This window comes from Grammomys surdaster, unplaced genomic scaffold, assembly GCF_004785775.1.
Source record: "Grammomys surdaster isolate TR1022 unplaced genomic scaffold, NIH_TR_1.0 126531, whole genome shotgun sequence".
NCBI lineage: Eukaryota > Metazoa > Chordata > Mammalia > Rodentia > Muridae > Grammomys > Grammomys surdaster.
This window is the reverse complement of record NW_021621323.1, coordinates 17,643,103-17,658,745: the sequence shown is the minus strand read 5'-3', so window position 1 is coordinate 17,658,745 and position 15,643 is coordinate 17,643,103. Positions and strand designations below refer to the sequence as shown.

Sequence of the window (15,643 nt, the reverse complement as noted above, 5' to 3'; positions counted from 1 at the left end):
ACTTTAGTTTTTTCCACATTCTTTGATTGCTTTGTCTAACCTTCGATCTAGTCTATTTTTAAGGCTGTCTCTTGAGTTGTTTAGTTGGGTTATTGAGTTTTTCCATTCTGTTTCCATTTTAGCAGGAGATCTCTTTAATATTGCTATCTCCTTATTTAATTCTGATTTCAAACCCTAAATTGTCTTTCTCATTCCCTTCAGGCATATATTGGGATTTCCTTGAATGTCACACAGGCATTTATTGTTATCTTAAAGTTCAATGTGATGTCTGTGTCTTCTTTAATTTTCTTGAATTCTTTGATAAAGTTTATGATTGTCCTTTTAAATATTGTGTCCTGAGGTTCATCTAAGTAATTCTCAGCAGAAAACATTTCTATAGGACTACTGGGTTTGATATGACACATACCAATTTGGCTGTTTTATTGTGTTTGCAGTGTGACTTGTGAGTGTGAACTTTTTTCTGTGGCTGTGTGTTTGACATAAGAATTTGCCCTGCCTTAGACTGGGCCAGTGCAGTAGCTGGGTGACTCGAGCTGATGCATGAGTTCTTTGATTGGACTAGAACGGGCAAAGGTGGTATTCGAACCTTGATCTGTACTAGTCCTGTATGTGTGGATATGGCAAGGCTGATGGGACAGAGGAGAGATTTATCAGGCAGAGCTGGCTGTCAACCATAGGTCTGGAGAGAGCCTGTGGGAGTGGAGGTGGCAGAGAAGAGAGGGAAGAGCAGGAGAGGGAAGAAATGACTTAACCAGCAAAGGCAGCTTGGGAACTGAACCCTGACCTATGGAATAGAAGCTAACCGCTGAGCCATCTCTCCAGATCCAGAATTAGATTTCAATATGAACTTGGGAGGGGGTGGGCACAAACAGTTGAAGCCCAATTTCTAGCTATTATCCCAGAGTTTAGTTTTAAATTAAGTGACTTCCTGGTAGGAGGAATGTGTAGATGTGGGGTGTGGGGGTTGTACAAAGGACAGTCAACCAACAAGGGAAACTGTTGGCGTTTAGTCTAGTCTCTGCCCCACAGTTACCTGGCAACAGCCAGGTGTGCATGACTCACTATAAAAGGGGCTGCTTGCCCCCCTCCTCCTCGCTCTCTTCTCTTCTTGCTCCTGCTCTTCTCTCTGTCTCTGTCTCTGTCTCTGTCTCTCTGTCTCTCTGTCTCTCTCTCTCTCTGTCTCTCTCTCTCTCTGTCTCTGTCTCTCTCTGTCTCTCTCTCTCTCCCTCTCTTTTTCTCTCTCTGTCTCTCCATTCCCCTACTCCCTCAGTCTTTCTCTGTCTCTACTCCCTCAACTCCCCTCCCCATGCCCTGAACGAACTCTATTCTATACTATACCTTCTGTGGCTGGTACCTCAGGGGGAAGGGATGCCCCAGTGTGGGCCCACATCGGCAACTTCTTCCCCTACACCAAACTGCACCTCCACCAAACATACTCCTTCCTTTCTTTCTTTTTATAAAACACAACAGAAACTCCATATTCTCTAAGCATACTTAATGCTATAGTAACATATCAGGACAGAGAACTGTCATTTTAATTTATTGTGTGTTGCTTTGGTCATGGAATTTTATCACAGCAATAGCAACCTAAGACAATACTATTTCTGAGTTATTGATGCCAGTTAAATATAAGTGAGCTAATTTTAAATCAGGCTAACTGGGTGTTCCTAGTTCTACTCGGGTAGCTAGTGTTAGCGTTCTTAAGTCAGCATAATCGTGTAGAGGTATTCTTATCTTCAAAATTCACAGGCAAGGACAGGTGGTGGTCATTTTTATGTCCTATGCCTATCGGATCTTTGGTGTATGAATCAATGCACTTTACAACTGATGTTAGCCTGAAGCTCGGGTGTGGTTTTGATAAAAGTCACCCGTCCCGCACCTGCAGGTTTGTCCTAGTGGTTTCTGCAACACTTCTCTCCCTAGCTTGTAGGGTGGGTGTTCAGAGTACTTGGAGTCACTGGGAGAGCTGCTGTGAGGGAGAAAGGTTCTGGGTCCTCTCCAGCACGAGTTGCTTTAAGGAGAAAAGTAAGGTGGAGCTGTCACTGTACTACTAAGAAAGAGGAAAACACTCAGGTTAACTTTTTCTCTCACTTTCTAGTGAAGCTCCCGCCTCTTGCCTTCTGGGTCCTCGAGATGTGTAGATCTTCCCTTCCTAGAGTTGGCTGGTTGGGAATTGTAAACCCACTCACTGTCACCTTTGCGCGCAAAGGGAAGCTGGCTCGGCCCACAGCGCACCCCAGCGGCGGTCTGGATTCCTCCTAGCCTTGGCCACTTGGCTTCCGGAGAGCTCGCCAGCCAGCGCCGAGGCTGATGCAGAAAGCCGGTTTCCGCGGGACCCCGAGGAGGACGCCGGCCACCTGGGAACCTCGGGGACCTGGAGGGGCGGGGCTGAGCGAGCTCGGGGGCCGGCCCGCCTCTCTAGCTTCGCTGAAAGACTGCAGGGCCGAAGAAAGGCAAAAGGGGAGGGTCTCGAACACTGTCCTGCTCTTCTGAGAGAGAGAGACACGGCCGGGTGGAAATCTGGCATCCGCGAGCCGCAGAGACGCGCGGCAAACACCATGGAACGAGCGGGCCCCAGCTCGGTGCGATCGCAGCAGCAGCAGCGGGACCAGGACTGGGTGGAAGCGTGGCTGGATGATCACCGGGACTTTACCTTCTCTTACTTTGTTAGAAAGGCCACCAGGTAAGAAGAGGAGCCACAAAGGACACGGTCAGGGACTTGAAGCCTGACCTGGGGGCTGATCTCTCTTCCACATTGAATTTTCCCCTCGGTCCAACATTAAACCATCCCGGTTCTCAGGCCCTTTGCTTCGGAAGTAGCTTCTCTGTCCCAATGCGGACTGGAGTCCTCGACTTAAAGCGAGCACAGTTGAGAAGCGAGGTGTCGGATTAGAAACGACTTGCCCACGAAGTTAAAAACAAAAGCGTACACCCGGCCGGGGAGCAAGATTACTTTCACGCACGCTCACGGGCCTTCCCCACTTCCCCTCTACTCTCCCGGTTCCCCTCCCAAAACGGCTTAGCAAAAACCAAAACAAGTCAGAGCCCCTTCCCAGCGGCTCCGGAAGCACCGCTGCGGGCGCGTCCCTGTGGCCGCGCTCCTCCCCTGCCCGGCTTGCTCTGACCCTGGAGGGGCGGGGAAGCCGGGGGGTTCTGGACTAGGCCACTGGGAAGCCTGGATGCAGCAGCTTGCCCGGGTCGCCCTCAGTGAGGACTGTCGCCTTTGACTCCCCGATAGTCCCCCTGATCATCCCTCCTCTGGCCGCATAATCGCAAGGAGTTTCTTCACTGAGCTTTGCGGCGCGCACACAAAGGGCGGGAGGGAGGCGGCCGGGGCGGACTTGGGGACCCGGGGACCCGGAGCACCCCAGAGGCCAGTTCTTCCTGGTCGCGAGCCAAACGCCGGGAGGCCGCCTCGGAGGGCGTGGAAGAGGGAGCCAGTCCTTTAGGATCCGACTGCTTCACCGGCAGTCGGGGCGCGCGCAGACTTGAGAGTGGAGCGGAGGGACGAGAGGGTGGAGCGGAGTGCTTGGCGGGCGGGTCCCCCGGAGCTCCAGGAGTCGCCGCGAAGCCCGCGCGCGCGCTTGCCTCCCGCGCGCCGATCTGGGCAGAACAAGCTCTGCTTTGGAGAAGGGGCTGGAGCCCCGCCACCGGCGCCTTGGGGCAACGGCCGTCGAGCAGCTGGTGCTGGCCGCCCGAGCCGGGAGGGCGACTCTCGCCGGGCGGGGATGGTGGACGAGCCGGCGAGGACTCGCCCGCGCGCGGCCGCCACTCGGCCGGGCGCTGCCCGCCAGGGGGCGACGCCACGCGGGGTCCACAGCCGGCGACCCGCAGCGAAGAGGCGGCGGGGGCCGTAGGGGAGCCGGTCGGGCACCCACGGAACTCCACCGGCCCCCAGAATCTCCCGAGTACACCATCCGAGGAGTTCGGAAACGAGCGCCCCACCTTTGCTATGTTGCCCTTTGGAGACAAAACGAGGTACTTCCTTCATCATCCCGCTGGCCACTTTGCTTGGAGAGGGGGTGCGGTAGTTAACCAGAGCTGGGGGTCCACCCCGCACACCTGCGGGAGATTAAGCCGCACGATAGATGATGGGCCGTTTGACTTTGTGTCTCTCCTTGCTTTCTCACCGAGATACTTACTACATGGGGGTCAGTTTTCTCTTTTTCTCACCGAGCCTCTTTGGGACAGTTTTGGCATTTTGCTTATGGGTCTAGCCTTTAATGGCCGAGCGCTCTCTCCAGCCCAGATATGATCTAGGTACCCAGATCTCCTTTCACTCCCCACCCCCATTATGCCTTTTTCCATCAAATTCCCAGCTTAGAGGAGTCGGATGATAACACAGAAGGTAGAGCGGTTTCTTTTTAAAACATTGCTGGGAGTTTCAGCTGAAGCACCAAGACAGACCATCTCGACCTAGAATTATTAATTGCTGGGAACCAACAATTTCCAGGGGTCACTAGCTACTCTGAGACCATCTGTCTCCGGTGTCCTTTCACTGTACACTCCCATCCTCTGCTCCCTTTGAATTAGAGCACAGAAAATGGGGAGGGGCCAGAGAGCTGGGCTGAGTTTTAAAGTATGCTTTGGAGGTGTCCTTTAGATTGGCTGTTAACAGTTAAAAGCTAAAAACACAGCAAAAATGTCCCGTTCTTTGTTTTTCCCCCTCCGCTTTGAAGACAAACTATGGCGAGCTTACTGGAGGCTTTTGAGTGGTCCTAGGCTAGGACATGGTTAAAACCTTCCAAAAACCTTGAAAGAGCAGCAACATTGTAGTTGAAAGTAAAAAAAGCGTCGTTTGATACATTTACTATTACTTTTTCTCTCAAGCAGAAATTAAAATTACAAATAAAAATGCAATTAAGATCTCAATTACAATGATAACTGTAAAATTTAGATATTCTGAGACTCCAAAAGACTTTTTCAAGTTAGGACAGTATTTGGTGTGTGTACTTTGTGTGTGTGTGTATGTGTGTGAGTGTGTGTTCTTAAGAGTACAACTTGGACAATGAAAGTGTAAAATACTTTAAAATAACACAGACCTTCATTTTTAGGACAAAGTTCAGAAAGTTATTGGCATAAAGAACAATAATCTAGGAATTTTTATGTAGCCTGAGGGCCTTCTTCATGGAATGCAGTTTGGCTTTGTGCAGGCGACGTTAGCTGAAGGCTTTTAAAATAAGAATGGGAAGTTGGACACCAGTTGATTATTATTACTTTTTTTTTTAAAAAAAGCTACACTACCAAGTTTAGTGTGGTTCACATTATTGAGATAAAAATTTATTGTGTACAGTTTAACTTGGCAGCACAATTCTTTTAAAACCAGAAATCTGCATCATTTTGTTGTGCTTTGTAAGTATAAATGTATATGAATATGTCACAACTGTATGTGATTTCAGTCACCAGTTGTACAGAGAGGCATGTGAGACGTTTAAAGTTTTAAAATGAATTTAGGTTTGTTTAGGTTGCTCATCTGCAGCAGACATCAGGCTTTCTGATGGAAATGTTTCTGCATTTATTAGTTGTTGTCATTTGATACAAATGTATTATACACTCTTGATCCCTGGGCCCAGTTCTCTACATCGAAGGGTATTCCCGGATCATAATGACACTTCTGGCATTCCTGAATTTTCAAACACCTGTTTATTTTACTTGGACCTTGATACAGTTATGCTGTCAAGATTTTTTTTCTTAAAATTATCTTCAAACACACAGCTACATGCTGCAGTAATGGCTCTATTCTCTAACAAAGGGATGAATGGAAGCTTTTCAGTCGTCACAACCCATTTGTACGAATCTGAGTGTGAAAGTTGAGCAAGTTGTAACATCATCTATTGGCAGGAAAATTAACATCATTTTCCTAGTGAACTGTAAGTGGACACCTCTTACGCTCACTAATCTAAACAATTTAGACTCCTGCAGGACTGCATTCATTGGAGGTTTGAACAAGCAGATATTTACAGTGAAGACCTTCTTGAGGCTGAAGCCACTCAGTAGCTGTTGTTATTCTTCAAAGCATGTTCGAATAACGTTACCTTTTATTAGTTACTGGTCAAGTCGATGATTGTGGGTGATGTTTTAAGTCATTTAGTTTTGGAGGAGTGAGATGGTTGGCTTTTATTGCTTTGTTTGTGCCAGGCAACAGCCTGAGAATATTTGGCATATAATGGAGTCTTGAAGGAGGCCAAGCTTTATGGCAGTTTGGATCAAAGTCCAGGAACAGAAGGTTTACAGGTCCTTGTTGCCTCTTGTGAAATATGTCACACCACAAAGCTGTGCTGAATTAGTTGAGTCTCTGGGTCCTGTATATGGTATTCTTTGTTGTTCTCTTCTTGACCTTTTGTGTTTATTCCTTTTGGTACAGTACTGGGAATTACTTATGGCCTTCTGAATGCAAGACCAGTGTTCTGCCAGTTGAGCTATATCATACTCAACACTCAAAAATTTGTTATTTTCAGACAAGGTCTCATTAAGTTGTCCTGTGGTTTTGAACTCACTGTGTAGCCCAGGCTGAAGGTACCTCAGCTTCCCAAATACTTAAAAGCTGGTATTATGGGGATGGGCCACTATGCCTGGTTCTAAAGGATGTAACATTTTTATTTGTGAGATACATACATTAAACTTAGATGGGGGTGTAAAATAAATCTTGCTATCCATTCTTAAAATAAGCATTGCTATCCATTCTAAAAACTTACTGCTTCTATAATTACACAGGGATAGAAATGTTCACACTGTTCAAACAAATAATTTAATAGGTATATTTTTTAAAGGCAAGGCTGGTATTAAGAATATACTCTTCAGAGCACTAGCCCAGTCTGTGACTGTGTGAGTTCTTGTATTGAGAGCAATAAGTCTGGTTCAATAATTGCCAGGTCTCCTGTGTTCTCTTGGGCTGCATTATGTTTGTGCTGCCTTCTAGTCTCCAGGAAGCATTCTGATAGGCTTCAATTCTTCCTGCCTAGAAGCATCCATAGAAGCTCTTCAAACAATAGCATTTCCCAATGTCCTCCTGTCTGTGAGGTTTTCAGAGTTCTAGATCCTTCTTAGGGCCTGAACTATGTGATCAAGATTTGTTAAAAAACAACAAACAAACAAACAAACAAACAAAAAACAGTGGTTTCTTGCAGTATAAGTCATAAATGGATTATTTTGAAATAAAGTGATTTTTGTGTTATAATATAAACTTAACAAATTTGTAAAAATTCTATAGAAACTACTACTGTTTCTATGAGATCACATCTACAGTATTTTAATATTAGGAAACATTGGTGTTTTGCATACTTCAGGTATCATGATTTATTTTTCATGGAGTTAGAGATTATATCTATGATCCCCAGAACTGTAGACAAGTTAATTGTCCATCAGAGAACACTCAGCCCCAATTACCATTAAAATAATTCCATCTACATAGATAATCTCTAGTCCCTTACACTGGTTCTTTTTAAGATAATTAAACTAAAAAATCCTGTATAAAGTTGTGCACACCCTCCACATCAACGGCAGACAATGTGTTTTACTGAGACGCATCCCTTCCATTGTATTTGGAGACACAAATTATAGCTTTGCTCAAGCTGTCTTGGGTGTTTTAATAATGCTCCAGAATGATTTCCTTTGTAGCGGAAAAGACTAAACAGAACTCGATAGTATTTATTTGTTTCTCTCCCAAACATAATTTATTAAACTTTCAATTGTGGTTTTCAAGCTACGTTTGCTTCTGTTGTTGTTTTCAGAGCTGAATGTAGGGATGAACAATCCTTAATAAAATAGGGGACACTGGAATAAATCAGTGAGTCTTTTGGTCACGGAGAGTTAAAAAATACTTAATATTGAATGTAGTGCGCAGATTTTGCGGGGCTTCCTGTAATGTTCATTAGCTTAGAGGCACAGAAGTGGGTGAAGGCTGACTGCTGTGACAGCCATCATTGCACTTGGAAGTAATTTTCACATCAGGTTCTCCAGGAGTCAGTGCCTGGGGTCTGCACACACAGGAATCAGGCTGAAGAGAATCTGTCCACGTGACTCATTCTTCTGATATTTAGCCCTATAATATGATTTGCTAACTTGTTTTACTTGCTTTATTTTAAATTGTATCTATTTTTAATGTAAAGATTCTATTCATTTTTAGTGAATGGTAGGGCTTCGTAGTTATTGTCAATCAAATATTTAAGGTAGACAAGATAAATTGAGTGTTAAGTTTCTATTTGTCTATGTTGACAAATACTCTTTTTTTTCTTCTTTTGGTTTATTGAGGCAGGGTTTCTCTGTGTAGCCCTTATGAAATTGATTGGAATGGCCAATGATTGCATCAATTTTGAGGTCACCTGATCAGATAATCTTGTTAACATTCTGTATTTTTTTGCCTGTCTTTCCCTTACCCATTCCTCTGTCTTTTGGCCTTGAACTTAAGCTCTGTTTCCCTGCATGCTTTCTCCATGTGCTGGCAGAGTTTGTCTTTGACAAGTCTTAAAAGTGTGCTGTTAAAAAGACTCCTTGCTTTTGGCTGTGCTCCCCACACTGCTCCTCCCTTACTTGGGTCATCTGCCTACTCTGGACATGTCACTATATTCAAGAGAGTAGGGAAGTCTGACTGCTTGAATAGAGCAGGTAACCCACAGTCTTAATTTCCCTTTATGGCCAAGGTCAGGGGTGGGAGTGGGGAAGGGAATGGATTTGTAAGCTTAATAAACTTGTAAAACCCTATAGCAACTGCTGCTGTGCACAGACCCAGTTTGCCAGATGCCATAACTGGTACTGACTCCCCCGCCCCCTTCTCCCGACCCACAGCCTTTATTTTTTTTCTTTTTAGATAGAGCCTAACTCTGTGTTGCAGGCTGTTCTAGAGCTCATTGTGTAGCCATGTATCTTCAAATTCATAGTAACCTTCCTGCTTCAGCCTTCTGAGGGCCAGGATTACGGGTGTGAGTCACAGCCATCTTTGAGTTCTTTTCATTTGAATGTTAAGTTGAATGTAGTGCTATTAAAAATAAAATTAATTGAAAGATATACTTTAATCATAGTTATAACATTTATGCAACTGCCGGCCTAAATTACATTTTAAGTTAGTTCTGAACAGAATGATTAAAGTTACAGTCAAATGCAAATTGGCAGCAGTCATCAAATGCCCCTTACAAAGTCCTGATGGCCCCAGCTGGGGTGATAGACAGTACAACTCGTTGCTCTGTCACGGCTCCCACCGGCCCTTGGAGCACTCATGTACCGTTCAGTCTTATAGCACAACAAATCCACTTTTGGATTTCATTTCATATGATGTGAAAGTCTGCTTGCATGGTAAGTTTACTTTTCCATTAAAATTGAAGGGCAATACTTGGTAATAAGTTGGAGATTCCAATCACTTATGACATACTTCCCCCCACCTTTTTATGATTTAACTATGATCCTTTGAAAATATCAAGCCAAAGCACTTTTGTAGAACTTCAAAAATATATCTGTATCGAGCCCTTAAGACTCATCTTTGATGAATATCCACTTAGCACAGTTTCTTTGATTTCTAAACTGCAAGCCAATTTATATATTTAGTGTTTAGGCTTCTGTTCCTATGCTTTCTTTGAGATTGGAGCAGATTTCTCTTTAGGCAATATCATTCTTACATATAATTAGGAATGCATGGAAAAATACAAAACAGAATGACCCTTCCAACTTGGAAGTTATGAATATCAGACTTCAGGAAGCTTTTCTGTGTTCTCTGATTTGGTCTTGGAAAGTTTCTCTCAGAGGAGAGAGTCTTTTCAAATACTGAAGAACTGAGGTAGAGTGTTTGTTTCATGAATACTGAAGAACTGAAGCATTCAGTTCATTGCCACGTCAAACCCAAGTGAAGTATTTGATGTCAGTGTAGAGATTGTGAAGGAAGTGAGGTGCCTCAAATCTCCTGGTTCACTTAATATCCATACAGCCAGCTAATCTTTTACTGAGTAGAGTGTTCCTCAAAAGTGGAGGTTGGAATTTGGCTGTGATGCTTTTGCCTTGAGAAGCTGCCCGTCAAAATCGCAGGGTGAATTACATTCTCAGGCCCCAGACACTTACTGCCAGAGAGATTCTTAATGCCAAGAACACCCCCAAGATTGTGAAATCAAATCTGTTCCCACGAATTTCCAGATTTCCTTCAAGGACAGGCACCACTCCTCAGATTAGAGCCACTGTTTTTACAACCTTTGAAACGAGTTTCTGTTTTTGGAAATTAGGAACCTTACATGTGACAAGCTTAGGCAGAAATTCGGAAGCCATCTTTCTGAGAGAATGACTTTAGATATGTTATTTACTGACTGTAAATTAGACCGGATGGGCTTTAACCCTTAAAGTTCTCAAGACTTAAAGGAGATAATGTAGGTTTCCTGTCTTTTTAATAGTGTTTTGTTCTTAGTAGTGTGCTGTTTTTCAGGTAGTTGATAATTTTCACAGTGAAAATTAATAACACCTAAAACTTGTTCATAAATGTTGATAGTCATTCCATGTTTCTGGCAAATGAGAATCAGAAGCACACAATAGGGACTTTAGAAAGCCTCAAGTGTCCCTCATTTTCAGATGGCCTTTTATTAATGGCTTGAACGAACCTGATTTGGGATGTGTAAGGTTCTGGCAAGGTAATTGGAGTAGGATTCAGGCTGTGAGGCTTTGCTCCCGACGTCGATGTTAATGAAGACGGAGCGATGAGGGGCTGAGGAACAAGGCACACAAGGCACACGTGAGCTTTGACCGTCTCCTTCAGCTCCAGCACGTCTTGCTTCTCAGAAGAGCAGAGCATCAGCTTCTCAAGTTAAACAGTTCCATTCTTGTATTTTTCCAAACTTGAGTAGAGGATCCAGGTCAAATTATGCAAACATTGTAACAAAAACTGTATAAAATAAGGATCTAAGAGCAGGAAAGATAGCCAACATTATTTTTATGGGAGTTATTTTTGTGTTTTTTTCCTACAAATAATTTTAGCAGATTTTTATACAATCATTCTTTCCAGGCTGAGGATTTAGTAGGCTCTCTCCACTTTAGGTACTAATGATTAATTGACACATGGTGGATAAAGAACATGGAAAAGGACAAAACCGTGACATTTTAATAGTATAAGTATAAACATGGACATGCACTTGTGTTTTGTGGATTGGTCACACCTGCAGATTTTTCCTCTGTTCTGGTCAAGGCACCTAAGTAAGCTCTCTCAAAGGTTATTGCTCAAAGAACTACTCTGTAAGTATCCTTGAAATCCCGGGGTTCCATCAGCTTGCCTTTAGTATTTCCCTTAAGTTGGATAAAATGTAAAATGGCCAATTTTTATACCCAAATGCCCTATAACATTTTTTATCAAGTTTTAAAAATATGTTCAAGAATTATCATATTATAAAACATTGCTATGATTTAATTATTGCATATTTTCTAACATACTTTATCCTTTTAGTAGTAATAGAAAAACAAACTCTTGTAATTGTCTCAATTAAATGTTTAGCTCATAATCTTTATGTATGATTCAGAAAGTTATGTCATATATGGGTGTCACTATTCATGTGGGGAATACTTTATTTATTTATTTATTTATTTATTTATTTATTTATTTATTGAGACAGGGTTTCTTTGTGTAGTCCTGGCTGTCCTGGAACTCACTGTGTAGACCAGGCTGGCCTCAAACTCAGAAATCCTCCTGCCTCTGCCTCCCAAGTGCTGGGATTAAAGGCGTGCGCCACCACTGCCCGGCCATTTTTTAATTTTTAAGTTAAAAATACATTGAAAGTTTTCTTTTTTGGCATATTAAGAGTTTCTGTAAAAAGTGGTGCCTTTTCATTTATTTTAGTGTGTGTGTTTATGTGTGTGTGTATGTGTGTGTGTGTGTGTGCGCGCGCATGCGCGCGTGTGTTTGTGTTTGTGTGGACAAGTGTACCACAGTCAGTTTATAGTGGTCAGAGGTCAACCTATGGGAATCGTTTCTCTCTTTCCATCATCTGGGTTCTGGGGATCAACTTTCCCTCTGGGTTCTGGGGATCAAAGCTCAGGATTGGAGGCAGATACTTTTACTTGCTGAGCCATTTGGTCTGCCCTAAAGGTATTTTCAAATTAAGTGCTTAAAAGCAAGAAATGAAGGGCTGAACAAGATGGCGCATACCTGTAATTCCTGCCGGTGGGAACCTAAGACCAAGAGACTCTTAAACTCAAGTCCAGCCTTCATGATTTCCAAACAAAACAGAGGAAGTAACAATAGTTATTATCCTGTTTAAGTAAATCAAATAGGTTCTTATTATTTAAGAAAGTCAATTGATTTAAAATGCATACTACATTTAATGGTCAACTAATTATATCATCACTATGCATATTGAATTATTTAGTTTTCTGAACTGTGGGAGGGAAATAATATCTTCTTGTACAATGAAAGTAAATAAACACTTAATGTTGTAGTCTTTGAAAGAGTTGGTTTGGGTTTCAGTTCTAAGTCTGTGTTGACCAGAGCCCCTTAAATATCATGCTACATTGAAGTTCATTAGTAATGGAAGAAAGGCCAAAGCTTGTAGATTTAATGTTATGTGGAATCTTAAGAAGAGATTAGTGTCTCTCTTACCCTCTCTTAGTATACAAGCACATTAATTAATGGGTTGTCTTTGCCAATGTGAATTTACTTTTTGTCTATAATTTTTAACAGGAAATCTTAATGGTATTTTTTTTAAGTGGTTGAAATTTTAGATGTCAGGCTACTGCAATTAGGTCTTAGTAGTAGAACAAAAATACCTTAAGTTTGGGGCTGGAGAGATGACAACAGCACACACAACTGTAACTCTGGTTCCAAAGGATCTGTGCACTTTTCTGGGCTCCATGTGTATCTGAATGTATGTGGTGTGCATGAATATACTCAGGTACACGTACCAGTACATAGATAGATAGATAGATAGATAGATAGATAGATAGATAGATACATACATACATACATACATAGATATATAGATACATAGATACACAGATACATAGATGATTGGATGATACATACATACATACATACATCTTTATAAACTACCTAGTGCAATATATTTTCAATTTAAAAAATTCTTTAATAACATTTGTTTAGGAAGCTGGAGAGATGGCTCAGCAGTTAAGAGCACTGGCTGCTTTTCCAGAGGTCTCTTGAGTTAAAAATATAATCAGATAAAATCTGCTTACAAAGCAACTAATTCAATGCATCTTACACTTTTGCCCAAACTATTGCCACATTTGTAAAGATTTATGTATTTATATATTTTACGTATATAAGTGCTCTGTCTGTGTGCACTTCCTCTCGTGTGTCAGGAGAGGGAATCAGGCCCCATTAGAGCATCATGGAGTGTATGACAAAGAAGCCTGTCTTGTCTAGGGCTCTATTGCTGTGAAGAAACACCATGACCACAGCAACCATTAGAAAGGAAAACATTTAATTGGGGTTGGCTTAATTGGAGGCTTACTCCATTATCATCTTGGTGGGAAATATGGCAGCATGCAAGCATGGTGCTGGAGAAGCAGCCAGGAGTTCTCCATCTGAATCCACGGGCAGCAGGAAGACATAGTGATACCCTGGGCAGACTTGAGCCTCTGAGAGCTCAAAGCCCTCCTCCCAGTGACACACTTCCTCCAGCAAGGTCAGACATCCTAGTTGTAACACTCCATTGTGAGCCTGAGGGCCATTTTTTTATTCAAATCACCACAAAGCCTCAGGAAATCAAAATGTCCTAAGCATTTTCTCAAAGGCACTGATTGCTATATTAAATCACTGCATAAACATTTTGAGGTACAAAGTATCCTCTCTGGAATAGAACCTTAGAATAATATATTTCTAATTAGAGTCCTCATCTAAAAAGACTTGGGATTTAAGGCTCAAGTCACCTTTAAGGCAGGAACTCATGACTTGTTGGTGATGATAACTTCCATTGGATTTCATTTCTCCGCATCTGACTTGTATGGATCTCTTGGTGTTTTCTGTGCTTAGTGTATGCTTAATGAGCACGAACACCATCTGTGGTAGACAAGTTTGAATATACAAGTGGTATTCACCATTAGTATTACCCGAGAGTAGTCACTGCCAGCATTGATTCTGAGACCCTCCAGTTTTTTTTTGGTTATTTTAAGACATACTGTAAAAACTGAAAAAACAAAACCTAATTCTCCCACCTGAAATCGATGTATAATGTAGCTCATTTGTGAGGTAAACATTTTGTGTGTGTAGTAAGATACACAAGTGACTGGAGAGTAATTTGGTGAGGAGAGGGAACCCTTGGGTGGGATGTTAACATGAGAATCTCAGGCATCAATTTTTATTGCATTTTTTTTCTTCGCTAGCTCTTTCTTTTAGGTAATTTTTCCTTTATGAAGTCAAAATCTTGTGCTTTCTGATTGCTCTCATGTTTGAAGGGCAGTTAGTAAAAGTATGCTTGTATGTGAAAGCCACACACTAAATTATTAGTGCTTATAGCATTCCTTTGCCAAGATGTTTGTTATGTAATTTAAATGGTACTTCAAGAAGAAAACAAAAACAAACAAAAACAAAAAAAGCAAAGAGAAGTGTTCTCCAAAGGATAACCCTTGAAAGTGTCTGCTTTGGCCATGGCCCAGACTGTCCACGATGGTTGTAGTTTGCATATACCAAACCTTACTTGTCCCTCTGACTGTGTATGGGCTTGTCCTGTCCTTTTCTAATTGACTGAACTGTATGAAACTCCTTTCTTAGTTCATCCTCTCCACTAGCATGATGCCAAGGATCTAGGAGAAACAAAATCCTATATCTGGTGACCTTATTTTCCCTATGCTTCCTCTGCTTACATTTCTAACCTTAAGAGAAGAGGGTATGGATTGCTTGCACATGCATGTTCTAATTTGACTTACCCATCAACCCCATGTCAGGGGTGAAGGACTCAGAAGAATTCCCTCCTATTTAAAAGGGAAGAGGTTGGGGAGCAAAACGAGTTCAGTTTCTGGACCCAAGACCACCTTCTGCCCAGTGGATAATGTAAACTGTCTGGGGCCTTAACCTGACCATACAGCAGCCATTGTTACCACTAAACATTTTGACTTCCAGAGTTCTGGAAGTAACTAATTATTGAAAGCTGAGCCCTAAATGGGATATCTAGATTATCCCCTCCAAGGCTCAGAGAACATTGTGTCTTCCATGAGGGGACAGAAGGATGTAAGAGCTGGAGGAAGGGGAAAGTGCTATGGAAGGCTTCTTTGTGGCTATGGTATGGCTGTTGCCCTCGAGCACTGGACTGCTGTGATTATCGGCATAAGAGCTGCACAGGATTGGGCCCATTCTCATACCATTAGGAGGGAGGGGTTCACGAAGTCCCATCCTGAGGCTGTTGATTTGTGTTCATCTGAAGAGGAAGAGATGTTTTCCTCACTGGTATAACCACTGATGAGGTAGCCATGCTTCTGTAAGCAACCCCTCACTCACACTTCTGTAAGCAATCCTAATTAAACTCAGTGGGCCACAAAGAAAGAGACTATGGTGGGTGTGGGGAGAGAAGAAAGAAATCTTGACAAAGGAAGAGGCACTAATTGGGAAGAGAACAGGGGTTAGCAGGAGTGAGGAGAAGAAAGGGTTATGAAGGGGTAAATATGCTCAAAATGCATTATATGGTGAATGAATGTGCCATAATGAAACCCTCATTGTGTATCACTAATAAAA

At 42.5% G+C, this 15,643-nt stretch overlaps 1 protein-coding gene across 1 annotated transcript in view; it reads left to right on the top strand.

The window, feature by feature from the left end:
* The first annotated feature begins 2,496 nt into the window (after positions 1 to 2,496).
* Pde5a (phosphodiesterase 5A) overlaps positions 2,497 to 15,643 on the top strand; it is a 129,893-nt gene continuing 116,746 nt past the window's right edge. Inside the window, exon 1 of the mRNA XM_028760384.1 lies at positions 2,497 to 2,683. Within this exon, the coding sequence (XP_028616217.1) occupies positions 2,559 to 2,683 (125 nt within the window). The 5' untranslated portion in view covers positions 2,497 to 2,558. The remainder of the gene's footprint in view (positions 2,684 to 15,643) is intronic.